Source organism: Trachurus japonicus, chromosome 9 (genome assembly GCF_045865225.1).
Source record: "Trachurus japonicus isolate A0001 chromosome 9, Traja_1.0".
Lineage (NCBI taxonomy): Eukaryota > Metazoa > Chordata > Actinopteri > Carangiformes > Carangidae > Trachurus > Trachurus japonicus.
In genome coordinates this window covers 16,167,471-16,184,463 of record NC_140915.1, presented here as the reverse complement: position 1 = coordinate 16,184,463, position 16,993 = coordinate 16,167,471, and the positions used below count along the sequence as shown (strand labels likewise).

Here is a 16,993-nt window from a genome sequence, read left to right as displayed (position 1 = left end):
GACCAGTAGTTGAACCAGGGGAAGTATAAACCCAAACCACTCAGGTTTCAGGTTTTCTAACTTTTGCATCAAACTGAAAATGAAAAGTAATGTGCTGAAGATGGAGGATGATATACAACACAATGTTTTGAACATAAACTTTGGATGTTATGGGTCATGGCGACCAGCTAAAACAGAAGTACTGATAGAAGAACTGATAGTTCAATTAAGTTCATTATGTCTTAATTTGATAATCACTATGCTATGTTCCTCCAATCAGACATATAGAAAAGTGTGTTTATACCTTGACATGTTTTTCAACCGACAACTGCCGTCTTCCTCAGGAGGGTCACCTGATGTTGCTGTGATGTGTCTTATCAGTGGCAACATCAGGTGACCCTCCTGAGGAAGATGGCAGTTGTCGGTCGAAAAACATGTCAAGGTATAAACACACTCTTCTTTCTCTGTCGGATTGGAGGAACATAGCATAGAGAAGCCACACTGGGTTCACCTGACGTATTTCAGAGAGAGAGAAAACAAAGGCGGTTCAGAGAGTCGTTCATCTTCACGTCACAACAAACAAACTTCTTGCTTCAGTGAGGAGCTGCAGCTCTTTCTGCATCGTGCAAACACGGTGTTTGAAGGATTATCAGAGGGATCTCAGGGCGGACTCACTTTCACTTTTACCTCCAGGAAAAGTGTCTTCGATAAGAATCGCTCTTGGTGTTTTTCTGAACTGTTTCGCTACGTTTGCATCTGTATTTACACATTTGTTGATTCGTCTACAAATGCAGGAGTTTGTTCTTTGTAAACAACATGAACGATTATACAATTATGAAAAACTCTGGGATGTACTTTCTGTCAGTCGACTCGTCTTAGTGCTCGTCCTCTTTATCCACTCGTGTCTTTTTCTCCTTCTCCTCGTCAACTCCTTCCAGTTCCCGGACTCACTCACGGCGGAGACGGCGCTATCGGAGGTCAGAGTCGGACAGTTCCTCCTGCCAATCTTCCACAGAGGACAGGTGAGCGACCCGTCTCCCCCTCTTCTCCACCCCCACTCCCACCCCCATCCTTTACTTCCTGGGTTTATCTTATCAGCTCGAGGTGTCTGCAGAGTTCTTGGTCACACCACAGCGATGACTGATAAGGCAGAGGTGACTTCCTGATCTCAGCCATGACCGGCCTCTTATCAGCGCTTCACAGGAAATGGCCCCAAATTCACTGCACAGATCGATGCACTCAATTATAATGACATCTAGCAAAAAAAAAAAAAAAAAATTGGGATGTGTGATAATATGAAAGGCAGGTTTTAATGGATTATACAGAAGCCGGTTGATTATGTGTTAATAAAATGACTGGATACTCTGTGCTGGTGGTGATTAATCCAGGGATTATCATCGACGGCGTGCGAGTGTTGGAGCGCTCAGAGTCGGAGCGGCGTCTTCAGGAACAGGAACTCGATCAGTCAAATCTGAAACATGAGAGACAAAGCCTGTTCGATTAATCGGTTTTGAATTGTAATGTAATGTAATATTACATTTTTTTCCCCAAATTTCTCTAAATTTTCCCCAAAATTCACACCATTGGCCCTAATTTTAACTAAAAAAAGTAACATTATTCAGACTCAGAACAAATATTTGTGTATTTCTGGTGTTTGTTTCCAAGGTTTGTCCAACGGGGTTCTCATTTGTGTCAGTTTAGGAGTCCTTGATATGAAAAAGTTTGAGAACCACTGGCCTAAAAGACAAACGGCCCTTTTCCATTTACAGCTCTACTCGACTCGGTTTAGGTCCTTTTCCATCACAGCTGAGTTCTTCATAGTTCCTCTTCCTCCACGTCGTCTTGCTCTCTTTTTCGATCCTCTCGTCAGCTCCAAACTCACTCGTCTGCACCTCGATTACGGACCACAGCGTGGTTTTCCACACAGCAGTCATTTAACATTTAACAACAGTCTCAGTACAGATCAGTGAGCGTTGTTGCCGGTGTGTTTTTAAATTTAGCCAGTTAGTTTGATTCTCATGTAGGATGTCGAGCTCACGACTCTTCCAGTCACAACGCTCTGGCCAATCAGTGGAAGGCAGTTGGCTGACGTCATGTTTTAGTATCGTTTGTCAGTTCACAAAAAATTGTAATTGGAAATCGGGTTTTGAGAGAAAAAAAATCTTGAGGCCCAAATTTCAAACTGAAAAATTACAGTTGTTCCTGAAATGTTTTTGCTGTGAATATCTATGGGATGTTAAACTGATATATACCCTATACATACGTATATCAGTGCAATCACAGTTTAGTGGAACAGCAGGAGCAACAACACAGAAGAGGCTCTGACAAAAAAAAGTTCATTTTGAAGCCAACAAAAGAAAAAGTTGAAGTATTTTCTTTATTTCATTCATCATTATCGCTCTTTCTTTCCATCAAACAACACTTCAGCTCTTTCCTGTGCACATCTATCTGCAGCTATGAGCCAACTGAGTACCAGTGCACAACGTAGCTGCACCTGTTCAGTGGTTTAACAAACTGTAGTTCCTGTGACAGAGTGAGAAACCTTCTCTCAGTTGCTTCTCCACCTGAATCCACTGAGTATAGATCAGTGCCTCACACAGCTCTGTGTCAGATAACTGGAACTATCCCTTTAATCAGAGGAAATCACGTTGAAGATCAACATGAATGAACTTTTAAAAACAAACTTTTCCAACTCCTTTGTACATCTGAAATCCAATCAGCAGATCGTTACACAATCCTGACGACAATCCATTTTTCACACCACAACAGAGGAAAAACGTTGCTGTTGTAAATTCAGATGCTCAGTTGACGTTAACCGTGTGTCTGTGACTCAATCGAAAAGAAGCTTTGATGTCAGAATCAGTGTTTACATGGACTTGAGTTTCCCGGTTATGAGCAATATCCCGGTTATGATCGTATTTGGGACGCTGCGTTTACATGCACACAGAGAAACCTGGTTATTCATATCCCTGTTTACATAATGAATACCAGTATCCTGGTTTCTCATCATTGCATCTAGTATCTACAGCTGTTAGGCGCTAAGATCGGATGCAAATACAGCTCATTTCATCTTACATGTAGCAGCAGAAGAAGAGAGCAACAACGTATCTATGTCCTCACGTCTGACCGCTGTCTGCCTGTCTCTGAGGGAGAGGTGGATGAAAATACACAGCCGTGAGTGGTGGGACAGGGTCATGTTAATGCAGTTTATGGACTCCCGAGTGGAGGGCTGTGTGACATATGTGATGTATGACAAGTACATACATACATGTACACTGATAAACCTGGTTATTACAGTAACCCTGTTTACATGATAAATACCAGTATCAAAGTTTCTGACAATTGCATCTTATCAACTTTAAACTGCTGCACTTTTGTCATCTGTCAAAATGAGACCACTGTGGCTTCTTGCGGGGTTGCCACTTTTAAATTTTAAAATCGCGTTGCAAATATGGCTAATTCAAGTTATTTATAGCGACAGAAGAAGGCAGCAACAACAAGTTTATGGTATTTCTTCAGTGTTTTCCAACGGGACCTCACTCGCTCCACCGTACATGCGGGAAAACCAGCATTGTGCAGCCTGATCGGCCACTGACTTAAGTGTTTCGATGCTTCAATCGAAACATCTTCAAAAGTATGAGCGGTTTGCCGTCGCCATGTTTGTTTTACTGATACGTCACCTGGCTGCGCAGCTATCAGAATCTATTTGTGTCATTTTATGTATTGTTCCCTTGGTTCTCAGTTTGTGGTCTGTGTCTTCTGTGTATTACATGCTGGGACTGCAGATGGAAATTAGCTGTGAGCTAAATCTGGTGCAACCATCTCCTCATTTTCTGCAAATGATTAATGTCATTGCACACTGTCCCTTAATAGACTAAATAAACTCAACCGCCACCGACTTAAACATCTCAACGTTTCGATGCTTTTTTCCATCGAATTATGTTTAGTTCTGTCATTGTTGAAGGACAAAGCTTTGTGTCCTCGTCACTCCAAAAGTATTAACGGTTTGCCGCCGCCATGTTGGGAGAAAACCAGGATAAGGCGTCTATATGCCACAGTATCCAGTTTTCTTTCCTGTGTTTCTCAGATCGGGATATGATGTTTACATGCACAAAACAGCCCAACAAGAAAACGTGACACTCAAGTCCATGTCAACACCCTCAATGTGGTGTCATGAAAACTAAACACAAGCTTTATTTCCCCTTCTTTTTTTCTCTCGCCTGCAGAAACCATCTGCAAAAATCTGTGGTCCATCAGACTTTAGGAGAGCTGGCAGCTGTGCATGGGCAGGAGCTCCACCACACCGACATGAAGTGGAGACCCGCCACCAAATCAGTGTGTAAAACGGCTCCAAAATATCGCTCCATCCTCTCAACCGGCACCGTAAGTACTCTTCAGGACTCTTAACGATGCTGCGGCGGCCGCTCGGTTTGATTTCTCAGTCACGGCCATGTAACAACAGCTCAGTGTCCGTCCAAATAAAACGCCCTCAGTGAAGGGCGACCGAACCCCAATACAGGGGGAAAAAAAACATTTAAAAAAAGTACATTTGAATTTCACATCCTGGTGTTTTGATGGAAAAATCTCACCATTAATATTCAAACACAAATACAATAGTGTAAACTCATTTAGCCTCTTTCCTCTAGGGGATGAATATTTACAAAAGGAAACCCGCCTGAACACATGGCCCGACTCTGAGCTCATTTAATGAATCCTTTATTTTTGGCCAGTGTTTGTCTATTCTTATATTTTTTTCAGTTTTTTTTTGTTTGTTTTTTTTAAACCCACAGTCCAATGTTGGTTTGAAAAGACTCCCAAAACACCACAGGAATAAATTACACAACAGTGGGAACAATACAGTCGAAAAGCTCATTTTCCCTCCTGCTGTGAAATGAAGCATCAAATTCAAATTAAGATTACTTTTTAATTTTTGTTTCTCACTACACGTTTGTTGTTTTCTCTTATCAAAAGGGTATTATAAAAAAATAAAGATCGATATTTTTTGTTGTGTGCCAATGTTTTTAATTTTAAAAAAAACAAACATCTGTGCATCACAACCATTTGTCAAGATAAGCAAAATTACGAAAAAAAACGTTGTGTTCGCTGTCGTTTAGAAACAGGTGCGTTTAAAGCTGAACCACTGCTCAAGAAGTGATGCATATTTTGTGTTTTATTTTATTTTTTAAAGTAATAATAATGTTGCTATTGTTCCTATTTTGTGTGTCAAGCCAGGATGTTGTTTATTGTTCGTCATCGATAGTGGATCAGGCTGCAGGTTCAGGGTCAGGGAGGGAGAGTTATTCAGAACATGAACAGAAAACTGTTTCCAACATTTGGCAGTAGAAACAAATCCTATATTTGTCTTGACATTAGCAGAGGGAGAGACCGGGGTCACACCGGGAGATGATGAGTAAAATGAAATTGGACCAAAACAATAGAGAAAACACTGAGCCGGGTTGAGTCGGGTTGTTTGTATTTGCAGCCTGACCTGATGAAACCTCGGTGTTTAAAGGGGTGAATGAGCCTCAGCTGCACAGAGAGGATGTTTCATCAGTGACCTGGACTCACATACCAGCATTTCTCCAGCAGGAAAAATAATAAATAAATAAACTAAAATAATTCCCTTTCAATTTGGCTCCTCTCAGTCTCCTCCACTCATTGCATCTGTTTTATGTTTTACCTCCAGCAAATAGTTTGAAGATCTGACCTGAATCTTTAAGTTTACGTTTATTTTAATTTTATTTTTTTTACACTTTTCTTTAAAGTGATGTTCTCCCAGAGCAGCTATGGCCTTAAACTCATTGTCTCGTGCTTATTGGAGCATTAAAAGCGTTTAATTTCTCTCCAGCAATCATTAAATTATGCTAATTGCACAGACAGATGTTTTTAATTACACACCACAGGGTTTTAATTGAAATTCAATAAATTAATCCATATTTTTTTGCATCGCGTCTGGCGTACAGGACCTTAAAGTCTTTCAGGGGGACTTCACACCCGGTCACTGAGGGGGTGGGGTGGGGGGTCAGATTCGCTGTATCCGAATTATTCAGTGGCGTGTGCATTTATTTATTCATTTAATTACGGGTGAATGAAAAGCAAAAGTAATGCAAAGTGATTTTTGCTTAAAGGGTTAGTTCAACATTTTGGCAAATTGGCCCATTGCCATAATCCCTATAGTCATAGCAGTAGGTTTGTTACCTTTAATTGTTGGTGCAAGCTATTTTTAGAACGGCGGAGCAGAGCCGTGAGCTGCTCAGAGCTGCGCTACAGAGGCTAATGGGATTTCTTGGTTTTCCTCAACAAATACACAATTCAACAACTCCAAAACGCTCTGGTGGACAAGTTGTGACCTGCACATTCACCACGCTATGAGATGATACCAGAACGTTACCAGACAGAGTTGATTTAGAGGTAAATTCATGCAAAACCGCTGATGCGCGTTCCCGTTGGGGGCAGTTTTTTGGCAAGCAGTCTCTGCATTTACCTCGAAAACAACTCACGTGGTGAATGTGCAGGTCACAACTTGTTCACCAGAGCGTTTTGGAGTTGTTGGATTGTGTATTTGATGAGTTTGATGAGGAAAACCAAGAAATCCCATTAGCCTCCGTAGCGTAGCTCTGAGCAGCTCGCGGCTCTGCTCCGCCGCTCTAAAAATAGCTTGCACCAACAATTAAAGGTAATGAGCCTACTGCTATTACTATAGCAATTATGGCAATTGGCTAATTTGGCCAATTTGCCAAAATGGTGAACTATCCCTTTAATCCAACCCCCATGTAAACAAGAGTAAATCATAAAGCGAAAGGTAGGTATGACAGGAGAGAAAAATAAAAAATATATAAGAATAATCAACATACTGTACATGTGGTTGATTATGAAATGTGTCAGCGTTTCTGTAATGTTAGTGGTGAATTTCTTTCTTTTCTTTTTTTGTTGTGGTGGTAGACAAGGAGGCACACACAGGAAGCATTTGAGAAATGTCTGAGTGCAGAGATGAAATATTTATTTAAAGGCAGCCTTGTCAAAACGTCTCGAGGTGACACTGAAGAATGTCTTTATTTAACATTTTGCTCCTGTGTAAGTGAAATCATCTTTTTAGCGCTGAGTCCTCTGGTTAGAGAGGACGGCACAAGTACAAAGATTTGTTTAATTTCCCTCAGGGTTGGTCTGTTGTGTCGAACCGTAGACTAGATAATGGGAAAAAAAAAAAAAAAAACTCATCGGGAGGACAGACCGGTTAAACCTCTGAGTGTCTCAAAATAAAAGAAGTCAATAAGATAAAGAGAGAGATCATGATTTCATGAGCTTCGTCAACTGTGATCCTCGGAGAGTCAGTAACCTGTAACAGCAAACAAAGAAAACTTTTACAAGTATTCTCGCTCCCAACAAAAAATTAAAAAAAACAAGCAAACTTCCAAAAACAATGCACCATTAAGGAAAGAAAAAGGAACATGCCAATATCAGTCTAACTGGCTCTGGGTTTGAAGAGAGGGTTATTGTCTTTTTCTTGCAATTTACGACTCTAATGATGCACTTATGTTGCCCGCTCTTCCCTTTTTCTTACACCTTACCTACTTAAGGAGGAAATCTTGATTGGTAAGTCGATGCTATCCGCAGATTTAGGGATTTACTTGTAGGTCGGTGCAGGCTAATTTTTTTTTTTTTTACTTTTTCACAGGAGAAAGAGTCACAGTCATCTGTCCTATTCTGAGGGCTTTTCTTAGTTAGACTGATGGGATCTCTCTTTGTCTGCAATCCTTTTCATTTCTACATAAAACCCATTTTTGTGATGTTTGTTCGATGTTCTTTAAAACTGAGGCTTTTTTAACAAAGGGGGCTATTGTTTACTCTTTTTCTCTTCACTCCAGTTAGAGCCGGTAGATTTCTTTTATTTCTTTTTCCCCACGCATAGTTTTTTCTTCTTTCCTTTCTTCTTTTCTGCTCCTTTTTGTTCTTCCTTCTTTCATATGATTATTATTTTAGTTTAGACTTATTTTTATCTAACTTTGTTTCCTGTTGATTTCCTTTGACTTTAGTTGAGTTCCAGCTTTTCTTTCGAAGGTTAACCGCATGCTTCAAAAGATTTTGCATGATGTCTTTATCTTTCAAAGTTTTCTGTCCCGACAAAAAAAAGAAGAAAAAAAAAGACATTTCTTCTCTGTGTTTGCCTTTGTGCTAGAGTATTCACAGTGCATCAGAAAACAGGTAGCAGGTTGGATTTGTCAACACACGTTTGGTTTTAAGCTGCAGCCTCTTCTGTCTGTTTGCAGATTTTGTCGTCCAAACCTGGAAGCGAGCTCTCGCACGGAAAAGGTTTATCGAGGCAGACCGACGGTCCGCACGATTACGACTCTGGGAATGACACGTCGTCGCCGCCGTCGAGCAAAACCGGGGTTTCTCGGGCGAGCGTCACCGCCGCCGACGTCGACAACAACAACAAGAGGAGCCGCTGTCGACGTCTGGCGTCCGTGGAGAAGCTCAAGTTCGCCGACAGAGACAACGCCTCCGATTCAGGAAACTCTGTCACCAGCTACGCGTCCTTATGCAAAGCCTACGGCGAGGAGAGTCTGCCCGCGACTCTGTTCAGCGCCAACAGCAAGAGGTAACGTTGTGTTCATGATAAATAATCCATCTGAACGAAACGCTTCCACGGGAATATTGCAGCCTGTTTATCTCGTGTCTCCACGCTCTGTTTCCTCTTTTGAAATAAATATTGAATAAATATTCATCGTACGACCCAGGATGCAGCAGGTCGGGCTTCACTCATCACTCTGAGCAGCGAAGCGTCTGAAAAAATCTGGGTTTTTTTTTTCCCTTTTCATTTTGCAGGGAGCAGATAACCTTGGGGTGTCGGGTGGAGGTCGTGAGGCCTTCAAAGACCTCCGGCTGCTCTCACAGGAGGAGGAAGTCGTCTCGGAGGCGACCGAAGGAGCGGACGTCCAGCAGCCGGAGCAGGGGCCGGTCGTCAGGGAGCTCCAGATACTCGGCACGCTACTCCAGAAGCCCGTCAATGTCTTCATACAGGTCCGTTCATGTAAATGTACTAGATAGAGCTTCTCCAGGTATCAGGAAAATCCACCACAAGGATCTCGGTGGAGTTTGCACATTCTCTCCAGGTTCTCCATCCTCATGCACATGCACACAAAGGCCTCGTTGTCCACACGGGAACGCAGCCTCACCCAAAACCATCTTATTCTTGTTCGTTTTGAAAAGGTTTTCCGTAAACACAACATCGTTTAAAGAAATATCTGTGTACACACGGATACACTGAATACGACTGAAAACGCTGTGGTACAGATCTTTTGTTTCAAAAAGATCCGCTTTGGGCGTCTACACGGAAACGCTGGGGGCATTTTCAGATTTTCCCACTCTGGGACCTGTTTACAGAAAATGCGGTTTCTGTTTTCTGGACAAACAAACAAAAAAAAAACGTATGAGGAGGGATGTCTGTCTCAGAATCTGGTTTTATTCATGTTCCCCTCAGGATGAATTGAAATAACCTGGTATAATCAGGCAAAACTCTCCCACTCACACGCACACACACACTGATGCCACAGCCAGGGGCAATTTGGATTCACTATCTTGCTGAAGGACTCCTGGACACCTGGAGTCAGAGATCGACCTCCTGAGTCACAGTCGCTCCGGTTCAGCTCTGTGGTTTCACTGAAAAAACTAATCACGTTCCCATCAGGCCCAGGTGTAGTTTCTGTTCAGTGCTAATAATAATAATACAGATTTTGGCCTGTTAACACCTTGAATGCTTAACATAGTGAACTTTACTTTATACCTGCTAAACACCAGCTCGTCAGCACAGATAGATAGAGATAGATAATGGATGTGGAGGACTGTGCGGCTTCACAAGCAAAAAGAAAATCATTTATTTTCACTATAATTCATAAATAATAAAATGTGTGACTATGCTGATCATAAGGTTTCAACTGTTCCTGTAAGAAAATATCTAAAGGCAAAAAAAAAATGAAGTCTCTCCAGTCCAGTCTGTTGTCAAACTGGGAAGCTGAATAAAACAAACTGTGCAACATTTTCTTGAACTCTAACTCCTGCGTACACGGAGCTTGATGTTTATGTCTCTTGTTTTCCAGCTCGTACTCGCGCTCTCCGAGTTACTCAGCCGACCCGAGGCGACGAGGCAGCGTGGCCAGCCTGAGCTCCAGAGGAAGCTACTCCAGATACAGCGACGACCGGTGAGCTGTGTGTTTCCTCCTCAGCGCTGTGTGAACAACACATGCATACAGTGGTATGATGCAAAAGTTTAGGGACCTCTGGTCAAAATATCTGTTAATGTGAACAATTAAACAAGTGGAAGATGAAATCATTTCCCTTTACATTTTTAACAATATACTTTTTTTTCACCTTTTACATTTTCAAAATGACGGTAAAGGTTTGTCCCCCCTGCATAGTTAATACCTTGTAGCCCTCCCTTTGGAAACATGACACATGATCACAGTGTGTAAATAGTAAATATCTTGTCTGATTGGTCAAAGTTATCTGAGAGCTCAAGTCTCCCGGGTTTCCCATGCTTTTACAGGCTGCTGCTTTGTTTCTATATTTCACTCTAAAACTGTTAAAAACAAAAACAATACACTGATATTGTTTAAAATATTGCAAAAGAGTGTTTCAAGTTTAACTTTATGCCTTTTGAAGATCATTTCATCCTCCACTTGCTTAACTGTTTACATTAACAGACCGGGGGTGTGTAGCGCCACATTATGTAATGATGTAATACATTTTCACCTCATGATGTAATAACGCTGCGTTTTGTAATAAGTTGTTACATGTTGCATCAGTTATTACAAAATGCAGGTGTTGCACTTTTTTATGAAAAAAAAGTAATAATTTTGTCCATTATGTAACAACTTATTACAAAATGTGGCAAAGTTTATTACATATCATGTTCAAGAATTCATTACAAAATGTGGCAGATTATTACAAAATGCGTCGTTATTACATCATGAGGTGAAAATCTATTACATTACATAATGTTATAACATTATAACATAATGCCTAAACTTTAGCATGAAGCCACTGTATTAACATAATCAGTGCTCACATTAAGACGCCTGTACCTGATGTGTGCACAGACCACGGGACAGGAAGAGAACCTCCAGCTCCAGAGAGACGGCCGTGAAACACGCTCATAAGGTCAGCGGGAAGAGACGGAGACGTAAATCCTACTCTCCTATGAAGAAGAGGAGGAGAGACTCTCCCAGCCATCTGGAAGCACGCCGGATCACAAGGTACCGCTTTTCCCCCAGTCTGGTTATTTTTAACTACAATATACGTTTTTATGCCTAAAGGCAGAAAAAAGAAATGCCATCGCCAGTCCCACCTCACACCTCCTCACTTGGACGAGTCCCCAGCCTGAAATCTTCCCCTCGCGTTGATGAGCTGTGTAGAGAACTGGCGTTTAGCCCGAGGATGAGATAATCGTCAGCTTTAAAGTCACCACAGGTGCTAAACAAGCAGATGGCGAACGCAGGCATTTGGAAATGTAAAAAACAACAACAACAACAGCAGTCTGTTATAAAGACGACTTTTCCTTTACTTAACACGTTGTTTTGTTATTGCGCCACCTGTCTGTTATTATTTCAGCTGCAGTGATCGATATTGATACATTAATTAGTGTCTTTAAGCTGATTGTTTTGGTTTCATGGCTGCATCGTATATTTGATGTTCTTCATTGTTATTCTTAGTCGTTATCATCTTGTCTGTGTCTCCGCTTTACAGTACACATTGAAACAAAAAGGATTTTTGCTATAAGATAAAAACAGCAGTGCAAGTGTTGATAAATAGTCAATAAATGGGATGAAAAAGTTAATAAATATAATAAAAATGTCGATGAAAGTGTTAAAACTAATGCAACACGTGATTGTTACAGCTGTTTTCATGTGTTGTAGCCGAGCATTGTCCGACTCCGCTCCCCCCCGACTACAGACGGAGGTTTTTAATCCATGTCAGTTCCACAGGGTTTTTTTTTTTTTTTTTAAAGGTGTTAGCTACAAGTTTAATTCTTCTTGGCCAGTAAGTGTTGCACTCACACTCGCCCGCTATCGCTCCAACCTTCAATTGTACTGGTTGCCACGTACGCCTATAGGGAGCGGCTAGTAGCTAAAGCTAAGCTAGCGCCAAATGTATTTAACGAGCAGCAGCTCTGGAGTTGACAGCGGACTGGAAACACATCTGAATGATTTCACACTAACTCACCTGTCCACTGTGTGTTACTACTTTCAGAACTTGTAGCTCTTGTTTTTTTTGTAATATAACATTTGTCTGTGATGTCTCCTCTCCGCAGTGCCAGGAAGCGACCCATCCCGTACTTCAGACCCAGTCCTTCCTCCAGCAGCCGCTCCACCAGCGTTTCCTCCTGGAGCAGCCTCTTCACCCGCAGCCGCAGCCGCAGCCCGATCCACAGCATCAGCAGGAGCCGGAGCCGGAGTCGCAGTCGCAGTCGCAGTCGGAGTCGCAGCCGGAGTCGCAGCTACTCGTCGTCCTACAGGAGCTACAGCCGCAGTTCATCCTGGAACTCAATCTTTGGGACCCGCAGTCGCAGCCGGAGCCGCGGTTCGTTGCACAAACGGAACAAAACCAGGCATTAAAGTTTCCCAGAGCACATTAAAGGGAGCGAGGACACCGGATGTTGGAGCAATCGACTGTGCGTGCGTGCGTGTTTTCCTCCATGCTCCACTTTGACGCTTCAGTGGAAATGTCCCAGAAGGGGGAGGGGGGGGGGGGACACGCGACCACGGTTTGTCGTGACGCGGTCTCACTGGCTGTTCCCCCCACAGAGACCGACTGGAGACTGAATGTCTTTTCTGTTTGTTGGGTTTGTTCTTGTACTGCATCCTCTCGCATCAGCACTCACCACGACCTGCGACTGTTCATCTCTTTGGATATTTTACACAGACACTCACTCGCCCTCCATCAGCTCTCTGCACGTCCCCTTAAATTATTCTTTTAAATTATAAAACTCGTTATTTATGTATTTTTTTTAATTGATGCTTCTTTTAAAAATGCTACAAATTGAGGTGTAAGTTAAAGGTTTAAATTGATTGAATCCACATACAGTATGATGGATGTTGTTTTTCTTGCACCAGTTAAATAGTCAACAAACGAGAGGCCGAGTTCAACAAGACATCAAACATTTACCATCCTGTCAGCGATCTGTGTCCCAGATTAGTGAGGAAACATCTGAGCCCGAGCGTTATCCAGATGTTTACAAATGGCTTCTGAGGGGGGGTCGTTGTCGTTATCAGGAAAAATAAGGAGGAAGAAGAAGAAGGTCTCAGCATTCTGATCTCCGCACTTCACAGAGGTGAAGAACAAAAAAAAAGAAAAAACACCTTTTCCTCTGAAAAATGAAACGGAGAGGGGGCGGCAAAACTGCCTGTCAGCTCAAATGTCAAATTAATTTATCTTCTGATCAAGTGGAAAACAATTGAAATGTCAGTCCATGTAATATCACAGAGAGAAATCACAACACTGCACAGGGACAGAGCAGGAGCAGGAGGAGGAGGAGGTTTCTTTTGACAAAATATTCATGGAGTCAGAGGTTTTTTAATTATTATTTCTCAACAAATAAACACAACATGGAACGAATGAGTGATCTGCCGTTAAAGGTAAAGACAACTCTAAAGCTTAAATTAACTTCTCGGCCTGTTGTTACGTTTCACTCTGCGTTTTCTCTCTCCCTGTTGATAATAAGCCTGAACTCATGACTCACAGTTTTTACTTGAATAATGTTTTCCTGCGACAACACTGGAACCAAACACATACATCAACTCTGTTACATCACGACGGATAAGGCCAAGTTTTGAATCCACGAATAGCAGCATACATATTTATTACTTATTTAATATTTATTGCTTTGTTGTCCCTCTCAGTAGTGGTCAATCTTTCTATGCAACGCTGTCAGTTTATGGTTATTATGACACTGCTGTAATTTATTTTGTTTATTGTGAATTATTTCTTCTTCTGGTTGTGGCTCCTCGCTCACACATACAAACCTCACAGAGTAGAAGCATCTATGTTCAAAGACGGTGGAAGAGCAGCAGGAAAGATGTTTCCTGTCCAACCTCCTGTCTTTACTGCTGTATGTTTTTAAGTTTGACATTTTGTGGAGAAAAAAATATGTTTGTTTACTTCTTTCACACAGAGTCAGGGGAGAAAATCAACACTACTCTTGTTTGTGTTTGCTCAGTACGAAGTTACAAAGAGTAGCCTGTTAGCTTAGCTTAGCTTAGTTTAGCTTAGCATAAAGTTTGGAAACAAGTGCTCCCACTCACACACTGTATAAAATCAAATATGAATATTATCCACTATTTAATGCGCAATGAATCTGTCACAAAGCAAAACCAAAATGTAGCGTACAGGAGATGCATTGGAAACGGTTTTCACAAACAAGCTAGCTGCTAATGTTAGCGAGGCTCAATCAGCCCATACTTGAAAATAAAAAGCTCCGTCCTGAATTTAATCAACACAAGAGGCAATTTTTTTGCCCTCAAAATATTAACAATTAGTCAACATTAAGCCACCTATTCTGTGACCCTTGATATTTGTGTAATTTGGGGCTTAAGCACAATAAAGGGTTTATCGGCATTTTGGATTCCCTCCCATATTTTCTTCATAAAAGGTGGCAACTTTAAAGGGGAACTATCCAAGTCTGATTTTCCCAATGTTTTGCTTTTCCACTGTTTTGTTAACCCTCTTTCTGTGATGAAATTTTCTAGTTTAACCATCACAATTACTCCAAAGCTGTTTAATTAAGGTAAAAATGTTGCATCGTTAAGGAAAAAAATCCCACACAGTTCCCCTTTAACATCAGCTGCTGCATTTTACAACCTGTTGATACTGTAGTTACTGCATAGTGCTCCTAAAATGTCTCACCAGTGCAGTGACTCGTCTCCCCGTTTTAAAAAGATTATTATTAAAACTTAAGTGTCCCTTAGGATCATATTCAGAAAACAGAACAGTAAGAACTGACAGAAATAGACACATGACACATTAAAGGCGCGCATAGGATTACACATCTCTTCCTGTAAGATGGCATGAATGTTGATGCAGAAGCTTTGGTGTTTGTTCATGTAACAGACAGTAAATTATGAATCACCAGCATGTCCTTGTGTCAAAATGTGAGTGAGTGAAGTGGACACTCTGAACGCAGCTCAATGCAAATCTGTTAATTACTTTAAATCAACAAGTTGTTGTTTTGGAGACCTTTAGCTGAGCTGAATCATATCCAGCAGCTGCTCATGGGCCTAACTCATCGATCTTCTCGTTTGTCTGACTCCACAAAAACAAACTCATTTTCCCCTCAAAATGTCAAACTGCTCCTTTTATAGAAGTTGATTTTCACCGGCTGCTTCAACTCCACAGAGTTTTTTGAACCTGCAAAAGTTTGAATCTTGCCTTTCCGCATAATAATTAAGAGTTATATTTCTCAATCACTTCAAATCCATCATCCTGTGTGTGTGTGTGTGTGTGTGTGTGTTTGCGACTGCTCGGGGGGAGTCGGGAGTCGGGGGTAGGGGGGGCTGACTGACTTGACTGACTGCTCTCTATGCACTCAATACTCTGCAGCTTATTTCCCTGAATGTCAACTAACTAAATTGGACGAATGAGGGAAATACGACGCCGGGAGAAGGAACGAACTCTTCTTGGCTCTGGAGTCGTTCATAAACTACGAACTGATGACGACTCGCTGTCATCCGGCGTTGACGAGGTGCCGGTGGATGATTTGTGCAGCCGTGTTGATAATCTTTACCCCCCCACCCCCCCTCCAAACAACACCTACACCCAACACTACCACCACTTCACAATGTAAAGTTTACATCAGTTCTTGTGCAAAACTATTTTAAATATGTAATTACCTGTGGTGACGATATGAATCTGTACCGACTCTGCAACAAGAAGTGACTCAGCCGGGACTCGTTTGTTGGGTGTTAAAGTGCCAGTATGGAGAATAATAATAATAATAATAATAATAATAATAATAATATGGATTATATTTGATGATGATGAACGGTGGCCAGTTTGGCGTCAATCAGTGGACTCTTGATGTCTTTGTGTATAAAAATCCCTCTGAACATGTCTTTTGTTTTATTGTTTTTTTAATAAATCCAATAACAAGCTCATATAGCAATAGTGCTCCAGTGTTAAAACTCCCCTTCTTTTATTATTTTTACAGAAACATGTTATTTTTCATACCATCATCACATTTGATCTGGTGTCAGTGTGAATGAATGAATGAATGAATGAACTCCACGTTGTAATAAGATTTCACCCAGAAATTGAATTGAATTGTCCTCCACCTCCACCTCCTCCTCCTCCTCCTCTATCACTGCTTGTTCAGAATAAACTCTGTATAAAAGAAAGAAAATAATGTTCTGAATAAAAGAAGAAGGAAAAAAAGAGAGAAAACGCCACCGCAGTCTTTTGTTTTGAGTCTTGGATAAATTAGATCAGAGCTCATCTTCATCTTCTCCGTGTTTTATCTGGACTGTGACATCAGCGCGTTGGACACGAAGCTGCGCTGCGTTATCTTCTATTAAAAAGCCGGTGAGTCACGGAGGAGGAGGAGGAGAAGGGGAGGAAGAGAAGGGGAGGGGGCTGAGGTCTGTGTGACTGACATGTGGACGGTAACTTAATTTGGTAAAAGGGGGAGGCAGCTGCTGCGTCTACACTGTAAAAAAAAAAAAAAATTAACAAACAAACCAACCGAAATCAGCATTTAAAAAAAAAAAAAAAAAATCCAGATTCAAACCTTTTCACATGTTTTGATCTAGATTCACATCTGGATGGTTCAAATAGACTAGACGTGTTTCTGCAGTCCAGATGTGGAGCTCTAGAGTCTCATTAATAAGTGAAAGTACCTAGGTGTTTTAAGTTGAGTTTTACTTTTCTTTTTTTACAGTGTGGACGCTCCAGATCCTCCCAGCACTTTCCCGTCACTCCTCCGCCTGTGTGTGTGTGTGTGTGTGTGTGTGTGTGTGTGTGTGTGTGT

The 16,993-nt window shown here is 41.5% G+C and overlaps 1 protein-coding gene across 1 annotated transcript in view; it reads left to right on the top strand.

The window, feature by feature from the left end:
• The window catches only part of srrm4 (serine/arginine repetitive matrix 4), a 78,639-nt gene extending 64,180 nt beyond the window's left edge, over positions 1-14,459 (top strand). Inside the window, exons 7-13 of the mRNA XM_085786250.1 lie at positions 918-1,001; positions 4,206-4,362; positions 8,247-8,578; positions 8,806-9,000; positions 10,077-10,178; positions 11,076-11,231; positions 12,287-14,459. Coding sequence (XP_085642376.1) covers positions 918-1,001; positions 4,206-4,362; positions 8,247-8,578; positions 8,806-9,000; positions 10,077-10,178; positions 11,076-11,231; positions 12,287-12,590 — 1,330 coding nt within the window. The 3' untranslated portion in view covers positions 12,591-14,459. The remainder of the gene's footprint in view (positions 1-917; positions 1,002-4,205; positions 4,363-8,246; positions 8,579-8,805; positions 9,001-10,076; positions 10,179-11,075; positions 11,232-12,286) is intronic.
• Positions 14,460-16,993: the final 2,534 nt, after the last annotated feature.